General features: G+C 37.8%; 2 protein-coding genes across 10 annotated transcripts in view; both read left to right on the forward strand.

The window, feature by feature from the left end:
• Positions 1–24,580, forward strand: part of LOC134801938 (hemicentin-1) — a 669,034-nt gene that overhangs the window by 479,690 nt on the left and 164,764 nt on the right. The gene's annotated exons all lie outside the window — the stretch shown is intronic.
• LOC134801996 (uncharacterized) lies at positions 16,294–20,494 on the forward strand. The gene is made up of 3 exons (XM_063774614.1): positions 16,294–17,897; positions 19,002–19,176; positions 20,293–20,494. The coding sequence occupies exons 1-3, from the start codon at positions 16,307–16,309 to the stop codon at positions 20,492–20,494; spliced, it is 1,968 nt and encodes a 655-aa protein (XP_063630684.1). The 5' UTR covers positions 16,294–16,306.

Raw genomic sequence — 24,580 nt, forward strand, 5'->3', positions numbered from 1 at the left:
GATCAAATACAGACTCTTGAGAATATGACACTGATGACTGAGCTTTCATATCAGAGTCTCAAGACATTAGGAACAAATATTTTGCATTAACATTAGCGTGCATTGATAAAGTTGCCTGTACTTTTCAGATCAGAAAATATAGATAAAAAGTAAGAACTCTAGGACCAAAAGCTATTTATTACAAGTCACGCGAAATTTATGATTCTGCTTTTACTGACTACATAGAAATCTTCGATAAACAAAATACAGGTACGCCAAGTTACTCCTCAGAATAAATAGCACCGAAGCAAAGCTTACATTGATCCATCGCCTTTGCAACGAACGGTAGAAATATTTTCCGCAAATAATAATTTATGTTACTGCTTTCGATAGCAACGGTTTAAATTTAAAGAAATGACTGGGTTTTGTTGGGAGTTATATTTTAAGTTTAGACCGATATATTTGTGTGTTTAAAAGTGGCGTTTATCTAAAGATTTTAGTAAATTTCGCAGGGAAACTTTATAATTTTAAATAATCAAATGCGCTGATATCATATTCATAATTCATACTCAATAAAAGATTTTAAATTTAAATCAAAATGAAGGATAAGTTAAGGAAAATACTATGTGCAAGCGCCGTATCAAAAAAAAAATTGCAAATGTTTCTTCTGCTGAATGATCAACACAAAAGATCTTTGCTATTATATTTAAACAGGCGCTGAAATTTCACATTAAGAAATTCTTCAAAACACTAAAACTAGAATATTTTCACGCTCAGCCCCCTCTCTAGTTGGCAACGACACAAAACGTCAGAGGCAGGCGTGGCGGTATCTTACTGCATTGTGTGCTATCTGCAGATTGCGAGCTGCTCTACGGAATTTGGCTAATCTGTGGCATTGTTCCTACACTATACATATAGTTTAAATAGAAAATTTAAATTACACTGCATTGCTGCAGTAAATGTCAAAAATCCGGGCAGTAACATCGATTTTGACATGTACGGCAGCAATGCAATTGGCAGTAATGTCCTGCTGCAATACTGCTGCAGATAGCATTACTGCAGAAACGTCAATAACGTATGAGCCATTGTATTAAATTTAACGTTCAGTGCAGTAATGCAGTCAGCAGCATTATTACAGCTGCAATTCTGCTGCAGTGATGCTGGCGTAGTCTTAAGTCATAAGGTGCCTTTAAAAAGAACTGAACTTGTTGCACCTAAAATCCAGTGTATCACTTAATTATTTAGTTTTATAATTTATTCTAATTATTTTTCTTTCTTTACAGGTAAGTTGCTGTGGTAGTGCAATTTCAACACAAACAACATTTTGAGGATGATGAGTAAGATATACAGTATGATGTATCAGAACGAAATGTTAGGTAGGATTGAAATATAGGAAAATACAAATCAAAATTTTGAAAACTTGTAAGTATTTTTATGAAGAATACATACTAGTTTTAGAGTTCTGTACTAAACGTTTTACAAGGAAATAGCCGAGCTTTTTAGGGATCACTTCTCTGTTAAGTCTTTGCTTGAAGCACAATCTGCTGAGGGGAAGGTGGACGGTGCTGGGGGGGTCGAGACCAGGCGAAACACTAGTTTCAATGCTAATACAGTTGCAACAATAATTGCTAAAATGCAGAGAGGAAAGTCGCCTGGTCATGATGGCCTCAGTATCGAACACTTTAAGTATGCCGGAGCCCATTTACCGAGAGTGCTCGCCTTGTTTTTCAACCTTTGCCTTTGTCACTCCTATCTACCTGAGCCGCTAATGAGGACCATAGTTGTTCCGATTGTGAAGAACAAGACGGGTGACCTTTCAGACAAAACCAATTATCGGCCTATCTCGCTCGCCACGATCGCGGCTAAGGTAGTATGCTAGACTCGCTTTTAGAAAAGCACCTTAGTATCCACGACGCTCAGTTCGGGTTTCGGGCTGGGTTGTCTACGGAAAGTGCTATATTAAGTCTGAAGCATACTGTCGGATACTATACCGCAAGAAACACTCCCGTGTATGCCTGTTTCCTCGATCTATCAAAAGCCTTTGATCGTGTTGATTATAGTTTACTATGGCAGAAACTGGGGAAAACGGGCATGCCGAGTGAGTGTGTTGGGTTGCTAAAATATTGGTATGCCAATCAACTCAACCAGGTGAGGTGGGCTGATACTCTGTCGGGGGAATACAGACTGGAGTGTGTGGTAAGGCAAGGTGGAATAACGTCTCCCAAATTGTTCAGCCTCTATGTAAATGAGCTGATAGCGGGCCTCAGCAGTATCCATGCGGGATGTTACATTGATGGCGTGTCTGCCAATAACATCAGTTACGCAGATGATATGGTGCTGCTGGCGCCGGCTGTCGGCGCGCTCGCAAGGTTGCTGAATATTTGCGAGACGTTTGCTGAATCCCATGGCCTCGAATACAATACTAAGAAAAGTGAAGTCATGGTTTTTAAGGCAAGAAAAATCAAGCTTTACCACGCACAGCCTGTTATTCTTAATGGCATGACTCTGGCATATGTGGACAAGTTTAAATATCTTGGTCATATTATCACCAATGATCTCAAGGATGACCAGGATATTGAACGAGAACGCAGGGCATTGGCAGTTCGGGGAAATATGTTGGCCCGCAGGTTTGCTCGATGCTCCAGTAATGTCAAGGTAACGCTCTTTAGAGCATATTGCCAATCCTTTTACTCAAGCGGCCTGTGGGTTAACTATACAAAACGAGCCTACAATGCATTAAAAGTGCAGTACAACAATACATTCAGAATGCTGTTGAGCTTACCTAGTAGATGTAGTGCATCTGGCATGTTTTGCGAAGCTAGAACAGACGGTTTTCCGGCAATCATGCGCAAGAAAATAGCATCTCTGCTAGGTCGAGTTAGAAGCAGTCCCAACAGTATTCTGAATGTCATTGCTGACAAATATGATAGCCCAATTCTCGCATATTGGATTGGGCAAATTAAAGGGGTGGCAACTAGCCCTTATTGATAATTAATTATGTACTTATTCCTAATACTAACCTCTAGCTGTAAGTTTAATTTATTTGTTTTCATTTCACTGTGTTACTAACAACTATGAAGCCTGTGTTCTTCGAAATAAAGATATTTTATTTATTTATTATTATTATTTAAATATTAACCCCCGTATTAAAAACCTCACTTTTGCTCCAGCAATTAGTGTAACTCGTAATTAACCATACTTTGTTTGGGGTCTTTCGACCCCCTTTGTATAGGGTCTTTCCACCCCCTCCCGGTGTGAACGTTTTAATGTTGTCTGTAACAAACATACATCTCAAAATGACGGATAGATAAACGAATATCAACAACGGTTTGTCAGATTCGACAGACGAATATGAATCGCTATAAAATCTCAAATCGCAAACGATATCGATTTTTAATTTCACAATTCAAACTGATACCCCCAACAAATTAGAAAAGAAAATTTATCTCAAAAACGATGCGAAAATTCCTAAAGAAAATTAGTTTTTGAAATATCTCGTCGTTATTTTTAATGGCGTCCTATTAGACGATTAATTTGGGGTAAAGGAGACGGTTTCTGACCACTTTATTATTATTGCGAATGCCAGTTTCCCGCTTCGGAGGTTGAAGCTATTTTATGGTGGTTATTGGGGTAACTTTTCAGTTTTTATTCGCTTTTGATGGATAATTTTGTTTATTATAAATTTTGAAAGAACACTTAAGGCGTACTTACTTACAGAATTTAATTAGAAAATAATTGAACTGGCTTCTGCCCGTGACTTTGTCTGCGTGAAATGATGATGATGATTAAAAAAACCGGACAATTGCGAGTCGGACTCGTCCACCGAAGGTACTTTTTAGTATTTGTTGTTATATTAGCGGCAACAGAAATACATCATCTGTGAAAATTTCAACTGTTAGCTCTCACGGTTCATGAGATACAGCCTGGTGACAGACAAACAGACGGACGGACTGACAGACGGACAGCGGAGTCTTAGTAATAGGGTCCCGTTTTTACCCTTTGGGTACGGAACCCTAAAAATAAAACCCAAAGAAAACAAAAAGTTCCAAATCCACTTCCCCTTCACAAACCTCACCAAAGAAAAAACTTACTTCATACAAAAAGTTAACCAATATTCATTCAACACTGACACATGCCTCCAACTGCCCGATCCGAACTTTAAGATACGTCAATTAATAGATCTAGAAACGATATAGATTAGATGTGTCAATATCAAAAGTGAAGTTTTTATTTGAAGAAACGTCACATTTGACACTGACATATCTCATCCATAATATCGTTTCTAGATCTATTAATTGACGTATCTTAAAGTTCGAATCGGGCCGCAAATCAATTGCACTGTCAGACCGGAAGTGTCATCTGCACGCGTGTCAAGCGAGATATTGAACTATTTCCGGTATGTATTGCTTCCATTCCGATGGTTTCCTTTTGAGAAATCTTTGCGGTATTCGGAGTTTAAAAATATGAACTAGATGTGGTATTAATTTGATATTCAGAGTACATCTTACTCATTTATTATAATGACTATTGGGCCGATTTTATTTTGTTATCGATTTTTATTCGTCAGTTTTCGATACAATGTGGTGGATAGATAGATTAGATAGAGTTCCCTATTCTGTATAATATAAGCAAACGGTGGTGGCCGAGTGGATATGACGTCCGACTTTCGATCCGGAGGTCACCAATGAGTTTTTCGGAACGTATATACGAAATATCATTTAAAATTTACCACTAGCTTTTCCGTGAAGGAAAACATCTTGAGGAAACCTGCGTACATCTGCGAAGAAATTCAAAGGTGTATGAGAAGTCCCCAATCCGCATTGGGCTAGCGTGGGGACTATAGCCCAAGCCCTCTCGCGCATGAGAGGAGGCCTGTGCCCAGCAGTGGGACGTAATAGGCTGACATTATTATTTCGATTTCATCGTATGTCCTAAAAAACCTTCCACTGAGGAACGTAAAATTAACACAACGGAAAAAAGTTTTTCAAAAAACCATACATATTTTGTAATATCGTGACTATCCCACCCTTGAATGAGGAGCCTTTGAAACCAGCCAAATTTTATCTAATTCTTTATTTCACAGTATTTTTTTTCACAAAATCCCTCGTAATGTTAGTATTCTAGTTTCCATGCAGGTATGTTGTTATACCTATTTCCTTTATAACACATGATATGTAGATTTTACGCTTGAAAATTGATATCAAACAATACGTTTCGCTAAAAATATCACGAACAGTTTCACTAACCAAAAAAATAGAGACCTAGATATAAACCAGAACTCACTCAATTAAGCAAAACCAACACAATTAGTGCCTGTTCATTATTACTAAAAACGCTAAATAAACTAAAATGGCCGCCGGCCGACATAAAATATACAAAATGTGCTAATTTAAGCAAAATAATCGCGGCACTATCAACGGACAACAACTGGTGCAGCTACCCTACACGGATGGTTGGAAACCGGAAGTGACTTGATTTTAATATTTAATATTACTTAGCTACCTAAAAAGTTTTCAAATTTTGTAATCAAAAATATTCGTATACCGATCTTTCTGTCTGCGACTTTGTGTTTTATTACTAGCGGCCCGATTCGAACTTTACGGTACGTCAAATATTACGTCTTGATACGATATGGATTAGATATATCAGTGTCAAAACTAACGTTTTTGTTTCAAGAACGATATGGATTAGATAATTATATCAGTGTCAAAAGTTACATTTTTGTTTGGAGAAACGTCACTTTTGACTCAGACATCTAATCCATATCGTATCTAGAGGTAATATTTGACATATCTTAAAGTTCGAATCGGGCCGTAGAAGGATTATAGAATCACTTTACGGTTTTCTCTTCATGATATAGACGGCAAACAAGCAAACAAGTTGCCTGATGGTAAGCAATTACCACCGCCCAAGGACATGGACCGATACGTCCTTCAAACCTTCCAGAAAATAGCGTACACACTCACATATTCTGACAACACATTTGGTGTGGCTGATAATTGCTTACCATCATGCATTCAAATTCTCGTGTGCCTCCAAAAACAAGATAAAGTCAAGTCTTTCAAAAATATAATAAAAAAAAATTAGGGGACATCTTACACAGATCAACCTAGCCCCAAACTAAGCAAAGCTTGTACTATTCTTTATTCTTTATTCTTTAAAACACTATGTATAAGATTACAGCTCCAGCCAAGGCACTTATACTGTTAATAGGTACATAATATGTTGTCAGTATCAGTCAGTATCATAAAATTAGTAGGTACACTTATTGTATTAACACATTTATCTTTATAATTGAACATACATATTATGTATTACTAAGTTACATAGAGATAAAAAAAATAATCTGATATTAAATAACATAGGTAGAGTTTAAAAAAATCCTGATACTACTTTATAGGGACGGCCACTTGTCTGCGAATATGTCTGCGTTTTGGACTGTAGCTATGAAGTTATTTAGTAATTCTATGGCTCGGTACGTGGGTGCGTTTGAACCGTGATAGGTGCGAACATTTGGATATGCAAAAAGGTTTCTGGCTCTACGTGCGCTACGCCCTACTATGGCTGCTAGACGACGATATACATACTTGTATAGATAAATACATACTTATATACATAGAAAATACCCATGACTCAGAAATAAATATTTGTGTTCATCACACAAATAAATGCCCTTACCGGGATTCGAACCCAGGACCATCGGCTTCACAGGCAGGATCACTACCCACTAGGCCAGACCGGTCGTCAATACACTCAATATGTTTTGACACTTGTTTGATTTTTTATGGCTTTACATTTATAACTTCAAACTTCAACATTTTATTAAGCAAATAGGCCACAAGGGCACTTTTACACGTCAACATTGAATTTACATATGTATTAGGTCCTTACCTATGAAATTGGCGTTTTTGTTCATAGATATAAGTCTGATCCTAGTTTTTTTTTTTTTACAAAAGTACATACACAATTACAATAAAACTACAGTGCACTCAATAAACAACGATTTTACATACAATTAATTGTTATTTTTTATTGTTAAGTGTTCAGAATTAAGCCTTGAAAATAGGTCTTTTCATGTGCTGTCGGTTCGAGTATTAAAATTACTTATATTTTTCTAATGGTACCAATTTTCAAGAAATGGAGATATTGAAAACATACCTTAAAGGTGTCAAAAATTACTGGAAAAATTTTGTTTGGTTTGAATTAGCCATCAAAAAAATATCCGCAAAATTAATTGTATGGAAATTCGTGTTTCGTTGAAATTCTCCGAACAAAACGCCAATTTCATAGGTAATGACCTAATACAAGCAAAAATAATAACAATACATCAACAATTTTATAAAACACAACTAACTGCAACTACCTACCAATTCAAACTAACGTATTACAATTACTTAGAGATGTATATGGCCTCTTAATGTCGAATTACATAAAAACTATAATAATAATATAAAAAATAGATATACAAAAACACAAAAAATTTTTTTTTCGAAGCAAGCCACATCCAGCGCTATATAGGAGCACCCTGTATTCAAATGCGATGCTATCGGCCGCGCTCAGCTGCGCTGTAATAAAACACATTTGCAACACCCCGTACAACCGCCTCTATGCTCTATGTTTAATGCGCTGTTTATGTTGACAATTTATATAATTATTGTTGGAGTTCTTTTATTTATTGCCGAGTAAAATGTGTTTTTACGATACATCTGGTGCTACATTACGACACCATGTGCTATAATAAGCATATTACGTAACTACGTCGAAAATTTATAAGGCCATATCTAAAATGTTGTACGATACACGTGCGAATAGGTAATTCACACTTGTATCGTAAATAACTATTAAAGGACCATTATACATGGTGCTCACGAGGAACTTAGTTTTTGCAAAGTGTTACTTGTCACTTTTTGACATCTATCAATAAGGATATTTAGACTACGTCCTATAGTAACACCATCGCCATCAAAAAGGCGTTTTGCACTATGTAACAATAAAAACTTGTTTTTTTTTTAAATTGGTATTATTCTAAAACTAGGCGAATTTCAAAAAAGTTTATAGGACATTTTTGTCTCTAAATATGATCAGCAATACGCTGTTAAAATTATTCGGTTTCCTCATGTTACACCGTGTATATACCAATGAACAAAATGGCAAACATACATTTTAGAATTTTATCAAAAATACCCTAAGACTTAGGGCCTATACATATACCTATAGGTACATGATATAAAATCCATTATTTCATTGAAAAAGTAAATAATTGATTTAAATATTCAATTCGCTGTATCTTAAAATAAATAAATAAATAATTCAGCCTATATACGTCCCACTGCTGGGCACAGGCCTCCTCTCATGCGCGAGAGGGCTTGGGCTTGGGCCCCACGCTAGCCCAATGCGGATTAGGGACTTCACATACACCTTTGAATTTCTTCGCAGATGTATGCAGGTTTCCTCACGATGTTTTCCTTCACCGAAAAGCTAAATAATATATATCTTATAATGTGTAAATAAAAGTGTCATCTCTCTTTTTCCGTACCTTCAATCTCTTTTTCTTTAGCATAATACGACATCTATTGGGATATGTTAGGATTTATTATAAAATCGAAATTCTCAGAAAAAAATTATACGCCCAAAAATAGAAACGTACTTGTACTTACCTACTTTGACTAGACTAGAATTTCAGCACATTCCTATTGCACTAAGTTAGTACCCTAACCTAGTAACCCAACTCCTAATCTAGTAATTTCTCATTTGGCTTCTAGCCATGTCCTAAGCCTCAACGTACGAAATGTCTAAGCTAAGTTTAGATTTATTGTCACTTAAGACACTTAGGTCTAGGTCTAGGCTTTAATGAATACGTAACTATCCTTAGATTCAACTAATAATTAAGTTTTACTCTCTTTGGTAGTGAGGTTAGACAAAGTTTTATACTTGGACTAGCGACCCGCCCCGGCTTCGCACGGGTTACACAAAACCTTAACAAATTATACACTTAAACCATTCTCAAGAATCACTCTATTGATAGGTGAAAACCGCATGAAAATCCGTTCAGTAGTTTTTGAGTTTATCGCGAACTTACATACACACAAACAGACGCGGCGGAGGACTTTGGTTTATAAGGTGTTAGTGGTTTTAAAATGAAATAAATACTTAACTTCTTCTTCCAGTGCCATCTCCTACCGGAGGTCGGCTATCATGAGGGTTATACGAACTTTAAGTAAACACAGCTGCGCGGAATAATGAGCGTGTGCTCTGTTTGAACCATGTTCGGAGATTTTTGAGGCATGAGTTACGTCTTCGTCCGGATGATCTTTGCCCTTGGATCTTTCCTTGTATAATGAGTTGAAGGAGTTCATACTTCTCGTTTCGCATGATATGACCAAGGTACTGTAGCTTGCGTTTTTTGACGGTCTTTAAAACCTCGACCTCTTTATTTACTAACTGCAGCACTCTTTCGTTTGTTATTCTATCCGTCCATGATATTTTCAGGATTCTTCTGTACATGTAACCACATTTCGAAAGCCTCCAAGCGTTACTTAAATACTTAACCAGTATTAGGTAATGTCGCGCTGCAATACTCGTAGGTACCGCTGCAGCAATGCTAGTGTAGTCTGAATTAAAACGGTACAGTCGACTTCACAGGCCAATATTCCAATAACATAATTACACGATCATGTTGTCAGTGTCTTGGAGGCGTGTAAATATATTTTTGGAACGCTGGTTTGTAAGATTTTTGTTAACTCGACTGTACTTTTAAGCTTGTTTGAGCCCCTAGTGTAAATTTCATTCGAAAGCGTGACGTGACATACGCGTTTGCGCAAAAGTCTCATTTTTTTTGTATGCGTCTTTGAACAGCGCGCCAAGCGGGACGTTTTGGAAACTCAAAATCTAATACCCTAGGCCCCCTAGGGGTACAGTTGTCAATCGGATGATTAATATTGAACATTCTAGTGACAATAAACTTGAAATGACAACACCTTAACATTAAACACGAAGAGGCTATTCTGTAGTAAAATATTTGTTGCATCGAAATGATATTGGAAATAAATTGAAGGGATACACAAAAACAACATAACTGCTTAGAGCGGTTGACACTTTTTTAAGAACATTGTTAATAGTTTCAGGTGTCAACCAGTGTAGTCAGTTATGTTGTTTTTGTAAACATCCCTTCAATTGTTCGACGCGCAAACTCTAGAGCGTATTGAAATACACGGAAAGAACATGTCTAGTCACTCTGACAACATTTTGAGTTATCGCGGTTTGAAAGGAACGATGTACATCATTATTATAATTAACAATATTATTTTCGTGTATAAGTGTTTTTAAAGTGAGAAAAAAGGAGTTATATTTATTTATGATTACAGAGGTAACAGAAGCTGTAACTAATTGTTCATTTCTCAATGAACCCTACATTTTAAAATTAAAATCTCATTTTTCAAAAAAACCGGCCAAGTGCGAGTCGGACTTGCACACGAAGGGTTCCGTACCATTATCTATAAAAACGGTCACCAATCCAAGTACTGACCCCTCCCGACGTTGCTTAACGTCGGTTAAAAATCACGTTTGTTGTATGGGAGCCCCACTTAAATCTTTATTTTATTCTGTTTTTAGTATTTGTTGTTATAGCGGCAACACAAATACAACATCTGTAAAAAATTCAGCTGTCTAACTATCACAGATCACGAGATACAGCCTGGTGACAGACGGACGGACGGACAGCGAAGTCTTAGTAATAGTGTCCCGTTTTTACCCTTTGGGTACGGAACCCTAAAAATGATCTTTTTGTGTATCCTACAGTTTTAAAATTGCTTAGTTATTACACTTATTACTATGAATTTGTAAGTTGTACCGATTTTAAACTCTCGCATTCTGTACACGTTGTATTCGACGTTTCAGCTGGGTTAACGATTTCGTTTTAAATATACGTATTCTAAGCTGTTGGAAATTCGGATTTTAGAATCTCATTTTATGATCTCTTAAACATTCTGGGTCAGTTTTTTTAATGACATGTTACAACGATTCATTTTGTTACTTTTTTTTAGTTAAAATATAAATACTTAAAACAAATAAAAAATTTTGATTATTTTTTGTCAGTCGCACGTCCTCACCGCACTTTGATTATAAAATAATTGGCCAAGCACGAAGTCAAGACTACGGTGTTCAGAGCACCGTTCCCTTTCTCTATACGCCTTACTAACTCTATGTGCTCTATTGTGAAAAAAAAACACAACGACAGTGAAAAACGGAATACTTAATTTGAATTTTTTCAGATAAACTGCAATCATAAATATGATTCTTACTGAGCACATTGAGATGGTCAATTGGTTGGAAAGCCCGTTCGAAATTTAAACTTATTTGCAATATAATAAGGTTGTATTTTGTAGATCTCTCTCATACTTATAGTATTCAGAAAAAAATTAATATCCCACAAAAATAAGCAAGCAGAATTAAACTTTGTATCAAAGACATAAGTCATAAATTTAAATGCCAAAGTTTTAACTAAGGATCTTTCTCGCTAAAACTACTTCCTAATATGAAATTTTAATGACCAGTGTAAGCATCAGTTAGCTAGCCCTAAGCAACCAAAGATCAGGCTGCAGTTGAAAAACGAATAAAGATAAAGTTAAGCTGATAATTTTCCCGCCGTCTCCATGCTTCTTTAAGTTGGGTATTGACTGGTCAGCTCCCTGTTAGCTATAGTTTTCGCGAAAATCGCCAGGACAGAGGTGAAAATTTTTGTATGAAAACTTGCAACTTTAAATGCATTTTTTATCGAAACTATTGCACTCTAAAATGCAGTCAAAATCAGTCCATCGACTCAATTTTTTGCAAGCTTTCTAATGGTACCCCACACGATTCTTACAATTAAAAAAAAATTCAGGCTACCCCTCTCAACCCCCTAAATTTCCCCCTAAAATCAGAAATAAGCAGTTTTGACTTATTCACAGTGTTAGTGATGGTACTTGCCATAACTATTCCAAATTTTAGGTACTTACATCAAACGGTCTTTGAGAAAAACGCATTTAACCGATTTGCAAGACCGAAGTGATCCCATAAGAGCACCGTGAACAAAGTTTTGTACGGTGCTCTAAAAATAGTTAAGTGAAAACTTTGACTTGGAATTGTATTGGCATTACAGTCAATGTCTAATTCTAGTTTTGGAATTAATCAAGGCCGACATGTAATATTAAGCACTATTCACCCCATACCCATTGTCTTCGAGGTAATGAAAGGCTATGGTGGCAATTTGCGTAATTATTGGGAGTTGATATTTCCCATATTGGTGCCATGTTGCGCGTTTGGGTATGTATATATTCAAAAGTTTTCATGGTGTCCCCATGAGGGGAACAATGGTGTTCCGGGCTATTGGGAGGCGTGCGTGAAGCCAAAGCCAATAAGTAGAGGCCCTTTTGACACATTAATGAAGTGCTCGCTAGAGGGCGCTGCTACCGTTAACAGCCAAATTTAAACAGCTCTGCATATTTAATTTGTTTTATTATTTAATACAAAGTTTTGAGTGTAATTATAATATTATTTATTAACTATTGACATCCAACTATACATATTTACTATAAGAAGACGCAAGATATGGCCCCAACAAAGAATAAAGTAACTACGAATACGGCGGCGGTTAACAGGTTGGTGGATAATATTTCAAACTTAAATAACGAAATATTGAACATGAAAGGAGAATTATTAGCTTGCCATAACACCATCCGTGAGCAACAAAAGCTACTTACTTGCCAAAACGAGAGCATCCAGAAGATTCTCAGGGTTATAACCGGCACTAATAACACAGCACTACCGGACTCACAAAACGTCTCACTCAACGAGTCTGGCCCTTTTGGCATGATCTTCCTGGGTGATGACCAGCCCCCTGTTGCTCCGCCGCCGCCTTCCATCCAGCTTCCGACCCAAGAACCCCCTGTGGCCTCCACCTCAGACCAGGGCCGTTCTAGGCTAAGGCGTAAGGCTCTCACCGCAGCCCATAAAAACAGTCCACAGGGACCCACTGAGGTAACGTCCCCTCAAAATGCCTTGCCGCTGCCGGTACGGCCACCACAACAGCAAAAATTGGCGAAGTCACCGGCAGCCTCTTCTCCGAGGGGTTCTCTGCGTGTAACACCAGCTGTGTCAACAGATCCTGGAGCGATACACTGCCCACCATCTGTACCATTGTTAGCTGCTGCACCACCACCAACTGCTGTATCATCAGCCGTCAATCTGCCCGCGAAATCGGCTGTAGCTGGTCTTCGCGCTGCTGGTCCCCGCATCGTGAGTCTCCATATTTTCAACCTTAGCGAGGACACCACCCTAGACGACGTCATTCGACATGTCCAGACCCAAATCAACATACCAACGCCAGTATGCGAACAGCTGGTCGTCACCCGCGGAAAGTACGCTTCTTTTCGCCTTGATGTACCAGCTAATAAACAAAAGGTCGCCAGGGACCCTAAAAATTGGCCATCTGGAGTTTCAGTGCGTTTATTTAACACAGTCCAGCCAAAAAACGTATCAACAAGACACGAGATAACAAAGACAATTTAGTATCTTATAAGTTTGTTATTATACACCAAAATGTACGATCGGTATGCGGTAAAACTTCATTACTAGATTTATTAACAAATAACGAGAAACCACAAGTATTAGGACTTAGCGAGATTTGGTGTCGAAAAAATGAAATTGAACGAGTGAGGTTAAGTGGGTACGCGCTGGCTAGTTATTACTGTCGCACAAATATCGCACATGGCGGTACTTCGCTGTACGTAAAGGAAGGCACAGAATATCGACAGCGTAATGACCTACTTACTTTTGCCGTGCAATATCATTTTGAATTCGCGGCTATAGAAATTATTCATTGTAACTTGATTATTATTGTAATGTATAGAACCGGTAATGGTAATTTTGACATTTATATTGAGAATTTGGAATTACTATTAAGGAAGCTAACTGACGAAAACAAAAGGTTTCTCATTATTGGCGACCATAATGTGGATTTTTTATTAGACTCTAGTTTAAAACGACGCACTAATGATGTATTAAGGGCCTATGGATGTCGTAACACTGTAACGTTTCCCACTCGGGAGACTGCGGATTGTGCGACGTCCATTGACTGCGGTTTAAGCAACATTGCGCCCGACACGCTCTCAGTGACACCGTTGGTTACTGCGATAAGCGACCATACCGCTCAAAAGTTTGAGTTGACTACTGAACATAACAAAAAGTCAAATGAGGTGATTGAGCGCCGGTTATTTAGTGCAAATTCATTCCATTCATTCTATACTGACATTGATAATTATGATTTTAATTTTATTTACAATATTGACCTTGACATTGACTATAAATTTGCTAAATTATTTGAAATTCTGACATTCTATATGAATATTCACTTTCCATTCAAGAAGATTAGGCATAAAAAACATAATACTGTACCGTGGTTAAGTGATGATTTAGCGGAGTTAGTTCGCAAGCACAATGACCTTCACGAAATAAGACGCCAGTATCCCAACAACCCCATATTAACTGACTGTATTGAGCACTACTCTTCTATAATTAAGATCACTGCGTTACAGGCTCGTCGAGCTCACACTGAGAGTAGGTTGGCTTCTAGTAGCAATAAAGCCAAAGAAATATGGAAGGTTGTCAATGAGGAGGTAGGCACAAAAGTAAGATCGAACCACATATGTCTCCGCGATCCTAATACCAATATTGAAGTGAAGAGTAGTGAGTTGCCAGACACGTTTAACACACACTTTTTAGGGATAGGGTGCAAACACGCAATAGGAAATGATATGGAGCAATCAACACGCTATCTTGAGAGGCACTTAGAAACTACCAATGTACCATCTTACAGTCTGCCGGTCGTCACACGTGATCTATTGACCAGGACGTTACATTCAATGTTAAAAAAAGGTGACACTGTCGATGCTTTTGACATTTCGCCAAAAATTATTTTGTGTCTGTGGCCTGTTATTGGCGACATACTTGTCATTCTCATAAATACTATTTTTGAAACTGGTACGTATCCTAGCGTGCTAAAAAACACAAGAGTGTGTCCAGTTTTCAAGGGTAAGGGTGACAGGTGTGACGTCAATAACTATAGGCCTATTACAATAGTACCCACCATTTCAAAAATGGTAGAATCTGTCCTATCGTCTCACCTTATGACTCATATAGAATCGAATAACCTGCTCACCGAAAACCAATTCGCTTACCGACAAAAAATGTCGACAACCACCGCGACATACAGGATATTCGATTCTATCATGACAGGGTTAGACGATAAGGATAAGATTGCCGCTATACTGTGCGACTTGTCAAAGGCATTTGACGTCATAAATCACGAGTTATTGCTTAAAAAATTGAAAATGTACGGAATCAAAGGCAGTGCCCATGAACTGTTTACCTCATTCTTGTCAGACCGCAAACAAGTCGTGAAATTACTCACTGATGGCAAGTCAATCCAGTCTGATGCAGGAGATATAAATATTGGTATTCCCCAAGGTTCATCCCTTGGAAATACCTTATTTTTGTTATTTGTCAACGACCTGCCATCGAATATTGGAGCTGGCTTGTCTGTATTGTTTGCGGATGACACAACTGTGTTAGTTGGTGCAAGCTCTTATGACCAACTGGCTTTAAAAATTCATGATGCTTGCAACCAATTGGAGGCATGGTTCTCAGCAAATGGGCTATTGCTTAATTATACTAAATCAAATATTATGTTGTTTTCTGGTCGAAAGGTTCAACTGCCACCGTGCATGGCTAACTTTCCGATGCCCATGTGCGAAAAGAGTAAGTACTTAGGGTTTATGATTGACAACACTCTAAATTGGAAGTGCCATGTAGACAACCTTTGTGATCGATTGGGTGGTGCGTCGTTTGCGTTGAGAAAACTGAAACCACTTATCTCAGCAGAAGCCTTAAAGCAGGTGTACTTTGCGCATTTCCACTCTATCATGGCATACGGCTCACTGCTTTGGGGCAATTCAACAGATGCCAAAAGAGTTCTGATAATGCAGAAACGCGCAATACGTACACTTGCCGGTGTGAAAGACAGGCACTGTAGGTACTTTATATTTATGCATGTTGTGGGTAAGCGTACAATAAATGAACTTCAGTCTTGATCAGAAACTGGTGTTTGATTGTCGCGTCCCAAGTACCTTAACATGGCGCAGCCGTTTTGAACCTTTTGTAGAAATAGTGCGTGCGTTAATTGAGACGGGTATTGAAAACTCGAAAATTGTAGTGATATTACGATTTTGTAGACATTTGGATTGCAATAATATACATATATACGTACATACAGAGAAGTGTTTGTGCCATAATGGAAGCTGTGTTGCCGCCGCCATTACCGTTTAGTTTTACAAATAATTTGGAAAATGTTACATCAGGGAACCTCTCCAAAGAATGGGAGAAATGGAGAAAATCATTCCAAGTTTATTATGAGGCGTGTGAATTATCTAAAAAAAGTGCTCAGGTGCAGATGAGCATATTGCTGCATGTGATTGGTGAGCAGTGTCGCGAGGTACATGCTCAATTTGAAGGTACATTTGCCAGTCTAAAGGATTTATTGGATAAATTCGAATCTTTTTTCTCACCGAAAAAAAATATTACCATCGAAAGGCACAGATTCTTTACTCGGTGTCAAAAACAAAGTGAATCAATTGAGCAGTACGCGTTCGAGTTGAAAAAGCTAGCAAGTGCTTGTGAATTTAAGGAGCTAATAGATGATTTGATAAGGGATCGCCTCATATGTGGAATACAGGAGAACGCGCTGAGGGAGCGTTTGTTGCGAGAGCCGGACTTAACTCTAAAAAAGTCCCTGGAAATATGTAATATTGCGCAAATATCGAAAGTGCAGGCGGGGTCAATCAAGAAAGAGTCCAGTGAACATGAAGCTTATACTTATAATATTACAGCAAGTAATAGTCAAGACCAGTTTATGCTAGAGGAAGGCGGTATTCCGTACGGTCAGGTGAATTGGATATCAAGACGTGGAGGGTACGGAGCGCGAGGCGCGCCGAGGGGCAGAGGTCGCGGCTGGTCGCAGCCGGCCCCGCGCCCCGCGCCGCCGCGCCGCCGTGCCGCTCCTGCGCAAACAGCTGTTTCATCGCGAGAGATGAGACAACAACGTCAACAAACGGGACCTTATGGTGAAATTAAATCTGGAGTGCAGTGTCTAAAGTGCGGGTTTGCTCACGGTATCTATATGAAGTGTCCGGCTTTAGGAAAAATGTGTTTGAGTTGTAATAACTATGATCATTTCTCACGCATGTGCACGGTGTATAACGTACAAGCTGTGGAGTCCTCAGTGGAACCTATCGATCAGGTAATCTATTGTCTTAGTAATTCGAGTAGTGATTGGTCTATAGATTTAACCTTCGGAGCAGATGTTACTATTAATTTTAAACTGGATACCGGGGCCGATGCGAATATTTTACCAATAAGATATTTGAGCCAGGTTGGTTTAGCAGAACAAGATTTATCTAAGACGTGTATAAAGTATAAGAGTTACTCAGCTAACGATATCATTGTACTAGGCACGTGTCATTTGAAAGTGCAGTACAAAAATAACTTTTATATACTGGAGTTCGTGATAGCGGATGTACCGTCCTATGTAGTACCGGTGTTAGGCCGCGAATCGTGCAGTGAACTTGAGGTAGTTAGATTGATAAAGGACATTAGCGTCATACAGGATTATGAGTATATCTTTCACGAGTACAATGACGTTTTTGAGGGGTTAGGATGTATGCCTGGCGAGTACAAGATAGAAATTGATAGTAGTATTAGACCCGTAGTCCACGCTCCGAGAAAGATGCCGGTAGCTTTAAAAGATAGTATCAAGGAAAAATTAGATAATATGGTAGATGAGGGCATAATTGCAAAAGTGGAAGGCCCTACCGACTGGGTTAACAGTATGACTGTAGCGCGAAAATCTAATGGCGACCTACGGCTTTGTTTAGACCCACGTGACTTAAATCAGGCCATTAAAAGGGAACATTTCAAGCTCCCGACCTTGGATGAAATTACTGTAAATTTATTGGGATCTAAATATTATAGTACGTTGGATGCAAAACAGGGATTTTGGCAGTTGCGTTTGCACAAAGATAGTACGGATCTTTGCACATTCAACACATGTTTCGGTAGGTATAAGTTTTTAAGGTTACCGTTCGGAATTACGTCCGCTTCAGAGGTTTTTCATAAGAAAATGTTTGAAAATTTTGATGACATTCCGGGAGTGTGCCTATTTATAGATGACTTACTTATACACGGCCGTACGAAAGAAGAGCACGACGACCGACTGAAAAGGGTTTTGAACAGGTGCAGGGAAATCAATTTAAAGTTGAATAGAGATAAATGCAAATTTGGTTTAACAGAAATTAAATATTTAGGTCATAGAATTAGTGCACAAGGTATATATCCAGATAGCTCACATACCTCTGCCATAAAAAATATGCCACGACCAGAAAACATAAAAGATTTAGAGAGATTTTTGGGAATGATTAATTACGTAGGCAATTTCATACCAAACTTATCGGATAGGAATTTTGTATTGAGAGAGTTGTTACGTAAGGATACCGAATGGCATTGGACAGAGCACCACCAAAAAGCGTTTGATGACTTGAAAGATTGTTTGACAAAAGCTCCCGTTTTACAGTTTTATGATCTCAATAAACCCGTGGTAATTTCAGTAGATTCGTCTAAGAATGGATTAGGATCATGTCTTATGCAAGATGAATTACCAGTTTGTTATGCTTCGCGATCGCTTACGAAAGCTGAGCAAGCTTACGCTCAGATTGAGAAGGAGCTTCTGGCCGTGGTTTACGCGTGTGAGAAATTTTATACATATATATATGGTAGGGGTGACATAATAATAGAAACGGACCATAAGCCTTTGGTCAGTATAATTTGCAAGCCCATAGCAACCGCTCCAGCTAGATTACAGCGAATGTTGCTTCGTCTACAGCCGTACACGTTCAAATTAGTTTATAAGCCGGGAAAATACTTGTATATGGCAGATACGTTATCACGCGCTGTAGAACCGACGCGCGGTCCAGTTGAAGTACCGCGAGACCAGCTAGACTTGCAAGCACAAGTTTGTGCCATCGCAGTGAGTAACCCGTTACTGGACACGCATTTTGTAAAAATACAAGTTGCTACGCAAAATGATGTGGAAATACAAACAGTACTCAGGTATGTTAAGGATGGGTGGCCAACGCATAAACATGAGGTTGACATTCAAGCGAGGTCTTATTGGGGTTACCGCGACGAACTTACGTTAGCATATGGCATGTTATGGAGAGGCGATAGAATTGTTATTCCAGTTGCAATGCGCAACGAAATGTTAAGGCGTGTGCATATAGGGCACTTAGGCTTAGATAAATGTAAGTTGCGTATTAGGGAGAGTATGTTCTGGCCAAATATAAATGCACATGTAGAGGACTACATTAGTAACTGTCAGGCATGTTTGACATTTAAAAATCAAAATAGAAAAGAAACCTTAATCCCACATCCAGTGCCAGAAAGGGCGTGGTCCAAACTAGGGGTTGATATATTCCATTTTCAGCAAAACCAATACTTGATAGTAGTAGATTATTTTAGCAAATATGTTGAAGTTGCAAAATTGAATTCTCTAACCTCTGATAACGTTATCAAGGAATTGAAAATAATTTTCAGTCGACATGGTATTCCTAACACGGTGATCTCTGATAACGGCCCTGAATTTAGATCCAACAGTTTTGAAATATTCTCGGCAGAGTGGAGTTTCCAACATATAACGTCATCGCCACACTTTGCACAGTCTAATGGTCAAGTTGAGAGGACGGTTCAAACAATTAAAAACTTGCTAAAGAAAACTCACTATGAAAAAACGGAATTTAGAATAGCTTTAATAGAATATTTGAATACTCCCATTAGTAACAAACTAGCTTCCCCTTCTGAGCTTCTTAACAGCCGTAAACTAAGAGGTATTGTACCATGTCCTCCAAAACTGCTTTTGCCTAAAATTCAGAAAAATGTAAAAAAAGAGTTGGAAATACGCCAAGAAATGCAAAAAAATCAGTATGATAAAAATGCTCGCGATATGTCTGAATTACACCCTGGACAAAATGTAAAAGTAAGAATAGACAAACGTTGGGTGAGTGGTACCGTCGTATCATTGCGCGGTATACGCTCGTATCTTGTAAAAATATGTGGTGGTGGCACTTTGATTAGGAATAGACGACATCTTATTAAAGATTCTGATCAGCGCCCGGCAGCGCAAGACATTTCAGTGTGCCCTCTGCCTTATGATGATATCGCTATCTGCAGTGATAACGCGGTGACGTCATCGAGCGGTGTGGCTGGCGCGCCGCGCGCCCTCGACACCGGGTTTGATTCTCGTGACACGGTCGCGCACCCCGGTCCATCCAGTATACTGTCTGCTCCCACCAATAATAATAGTAATAACTATGTTACTCGCTCCGGCAGGGAGGTGATCGTTCCTGATCGGTGGGGTTCGTGGGGCTGGTAAACAGTTTGGAATGGTAATGTATTTTAACATACTGTATACCTATAATAAGTTCTATAATGATCAATGTTATATCTATAATAATGTAATGCCTGTACATGCACTTCAAGTTGGTCTTGTTTTTGCTGCTAAATAAAATGTGTATTTTGTTATAAGTTATTTTAATAATTTTCATGATAATGTAATGAAATATATTTTTTTTAAATGTTATATACCTACTTAATAATGATGTTAAGTGTCTGGATTAAGCACATTGTCTCACGAATCAACATTTTATCTGGAATAAAATATGGTTTGTCATTTTAATACTGTTACTATAAATACCTATGTTTAGTAAGGAAAATCATTTGCATGCGCATTTTGATGTTTTAAAATAGTACAATAAGCATAAGTTTTGTTAATAATTTTAAATTTACCAGTCAGCATTTATTTATTAAATTGTACACTCAGTTTTTTTTTGTACTTACACTCAGTTTAGGTATTACACGTACGAACGTCATATTTAGTCAGTTAAATGTATTTAATTTGAAAGTGTCATTTTTTTTTGTTTTTTTTTTTTTGAAAAGAGGAGATTGTAGGTACTTTATATTTATGCATGTTGTGGGTAAGCGTACAATAAATGAACTTCAGTCTTGATCAGAAACTGGTGTTTGATTGTCGCGTCCCAAGTACCTTAACAGGCACCCTTGTAAAGAGCTTTTTGGTTCTCAACGTATAATGACGCACTACTCACAGTACCTGTTCGATGTACTGATATATGTAAGACAGAATATATCCCAATTTGCACGCATTAACTTTCCGGGCAAACTGCTTCGAGCTGCAGGGCGTCTGAGAACAGTTCCCCGTCGCATGGCACTTTCAAGAAAGAACCCACGAGTAATCGGCCCTACTTACTACGAGCACCTACCTGCCGCTCTGAGAAATGAGCCGTGTGACGAAACATTTAAGCGCAAATTGAGAAACCTTTTGTTGGATAACCCTCTGTACTCTGTAAATGAGTACATGGAATTGAATTTGTAACAACATATGTAATTTTATTTATTATTAAATTGTAGATTTGTATTTTAAACATGACATTTTGTTCTTTTGTGATATTTTTATGTTTAAATTCGACATTTTAATGACAGTTACAAATTATTTATGTTGACATCGACTTTAATGTTAACTTGGTTTATATTCAATTGTTTGACATGTTTTTCTTTGTACATGACGATCCTTATTGGGAGACATAATTTTATTAATCTTAATATTTTTTATTTTTAAATATATAATGTAATTTTTGACGATCATGATGAGAAGATAAACATAATTTTGACGAATGTAGCAAATTTATAGTGTAATTTTCATCTTGAAATAAAGAAATCTAATCTAATCTAATCTAATCTAATCTATATGTACTCCGAGCGGATGCTGCCCTTGTCCGTGTCATGGGACGCACGCAGAGGCAGCACCCGCTACGGTGTAAGGACTGTTGAGAGTTGATGGAATCTAAAATGAACTAGGTTGTTGGGTGAAAGCGATAGACTAAATACTGAGCTAAAAAAACCGGATGTCTGCCTACTAAAACGGCATGCAATTTTATTTTAACCCTTTTCTTGATCCTTTAAAAAAATCGTGAGTTAAAGCCTCGATTGCGCCTTATAAGTAGAGAAAAAAATGCCCTTAGAAAAAAATACAAAAAGAAGAGGGTGTTAAATTATGTATCTTGTAAGATACATCGCCAAGAAAAAAACGGTAACTCGCCCCCTCAAGTTAGATCCCAAAACAAAACTTGATGCTAATCGATCGCATCCAGGATCAAAATCCATCTTAGATAAGCGGGGTGATGATGATGATGAACTGAAACACCTAACGAACTGACCAACTTAAGCATGAGCATACTCCAAGTGTTCAAATTTCTGGCGCCCGTTCTTACGACTTGAGGAACTTTACAACTTTGCACACACAAATTTAATAATGTGGAACCTAGGTAAACGAGACCTTGTAATACTTTTTATCTCAATATTTTTAAAGAATATCCAACGTATACACTCTATGATAATGGCTTAATGGCATTAAAGTGCGCTATTTGTACTTCATTTTTTTTCTTTACCAATAAATTAATTTACTCTGACTCATACTCATTTATTTATAATATTAATACGTATTACAAGTCACAATTATTAGGTAAATGCCGAAATCGTGAAAAAAATTTTTGGAAGTTTCATAGTTACATTCCGGCTGATGTGAATGCCACTGATTTACATGGGACGGACAATTTTTTTTCGCGCTTTCGGCATTGGCCCCATAATAAAAGTTGTTCAGTATGACCTATAAAGCCACTATACGCAGAATAGTATGGCTGGTGATTAAAATTTGAACCTGTAGATGGACTTCAAATTCACAATAGGGAATATTAGGCAAAGCTCTGCGTAGGTGGCACCTTTGTGGCACATACAGTAAACAAACCACATTGACACATCACACGTCACGTCAATCACATGGCCTACCGCGAAACAAGAAAATCGAAATTTCGTTATCTAATCTCTCCATCACTCTTGCATATTCGAGCGATAAAGAGGCAGATAACTAAATTTCGATTTTCGCGTTTAGCGGTAGGCCCTTGTTAACAAACCGCCTTGAAGCATCAATGTCATATTTTATTGTCTGTGAAAACTTGTCAAAAAACAGTTTAAGGCACAGTATGTATAAGTTATTCTATGAATTTACTGAGTCGGTAGTGCTGCACTCTGGCGGCAGAACATTGCAGTAATATCCCCTATTCTCGGAAAGAATCCAGTCTAAACTCGCACATACAGGTTTCAAAGAGTGATTCACAGCTGTGTGGTGGACATCACTAAATAAAAACAAAAAAACCTACGACATTGTCCGGCGGAACATTCTTGACCCCAAATTACCGTTTTAGTTTCCATTTACCCAGGTCTCACCCTGCTTTCTCGGAAGTCATTATAAGTGCGAGCGGGACGGAAGACTTAATTAAATACTGCAATATCGGAGCAGTAAGCAAAACAGCGAGTTGGTGAGCGAGCAATAACATCGGGCGATTAAGTTACATCACAGTATAAGATGGAACAGTAGGTGAAGTAGATTATACTATATTTTGTTCAATTTTGAGGTATCCTGGATCAAGTGATTGTTGGTTCCGCTTAAATACGCTTAAACTGGAGTTTATATACTTATAAATAAAAATTTAAAATCCATTTATTTCAAGTATCTGTGACCCATAAGTTAAATAATAAGTATTAACATTAAACAAACACAAACATTAAACACATAACATTAATTTTAAAACATTACAGCAACCGCGGTAGGTAAGCACATTGACAACCATCATCTATTTCTCAATGTGTTTACCACAGTGCTGCCGGGCGTCTGAAGTCCGCAGCAAAATGTCATAAATAAATACATCATAAATTGCCATAAATTTTTGACTTCCGTTAATGCCGACATAATCTAAGATGTTTCCCCAGAACAAATCCAAAATTTTATGGAACTACATTAACAAAAAAGGTAGTTACGTTCCGTTACCTTTGAACCGATCTCCTGCAAAGTCCTGATTTATCACTTGCCTCATTAGACTTACAGCCGTATTCGAACAATGAGATACGTCAAATACTAGATATTGAATCGATATGGATTGGATATGTCAGTGTCAAACAAGTGTCAGAATTGACGTTTCTTCAAACAAAAACGTCACTTTTGACACTTGTTTGACCATTGATCCAATCCATATCGTTTCAATACCTAGTATTTGACGTATCTCATTGTTCGAATACGGCTGTTAGGAGGTATCGATATGGATATTAGGAGCTTAAGGACATAGGATAACATATAAAGCGGCAGTTAAGCCCTAGGGGGCTTTGTTCGCTGTCATATTTTATTAAATGTATTATATGTATATGCTTTGTGTTATTAAATAAATTAAAAAAATATATATAATATATACTAAGACGTAGAAAAAAAAATATTCGTAAGCACAAACATAGAAGAGAAAATAATACAAAACAAAAAATAAACAAAGGAGAAATTGCCACAGTTTTCAAATAATGATCACTGTAGTTTGCCTTCAAAAGTATTTGTCACATCCTA

The sequence above is a fragment of the Cydia splendana genome, chromosome 23 (assembly GCF_910591565.1).
Source record: "Cydia splendana chromosome 23, ilCydSple1.2, whole genome shotgun sequence".
Taxonomy (NCBI): domain Eukaryota; kingdom Metazoa; phylum Arthropoda; class Insecta; order Lepidoptera; family Tortricidae; genus Cydia; species Cydia splendana.

Bases quoted from the DNA above. Each gene is read 5' to 3' on its own strand.
- LOC134801996 (XM_063774614.1), top strand. From the start codon at position 16,307: ATGGAAGCTGTGTTGCCGCCGCCATTACCGTTTAGTTTTACAAATAAT. The intron at 17,898-19,001 runs GTATGACTGTAG...TGTATATGGCAG, and splicing joins CCCTACCGACTGGGTTAACA to ATACGTTATCACGCGCTGTA. The intron at 19,177-20,292 runs GTATGTTAAGGA...CGCTATCTGCAG, and splicing joins GAAATACAAACAGTACTCAG to TGATAACGCGGTGACGTCAT.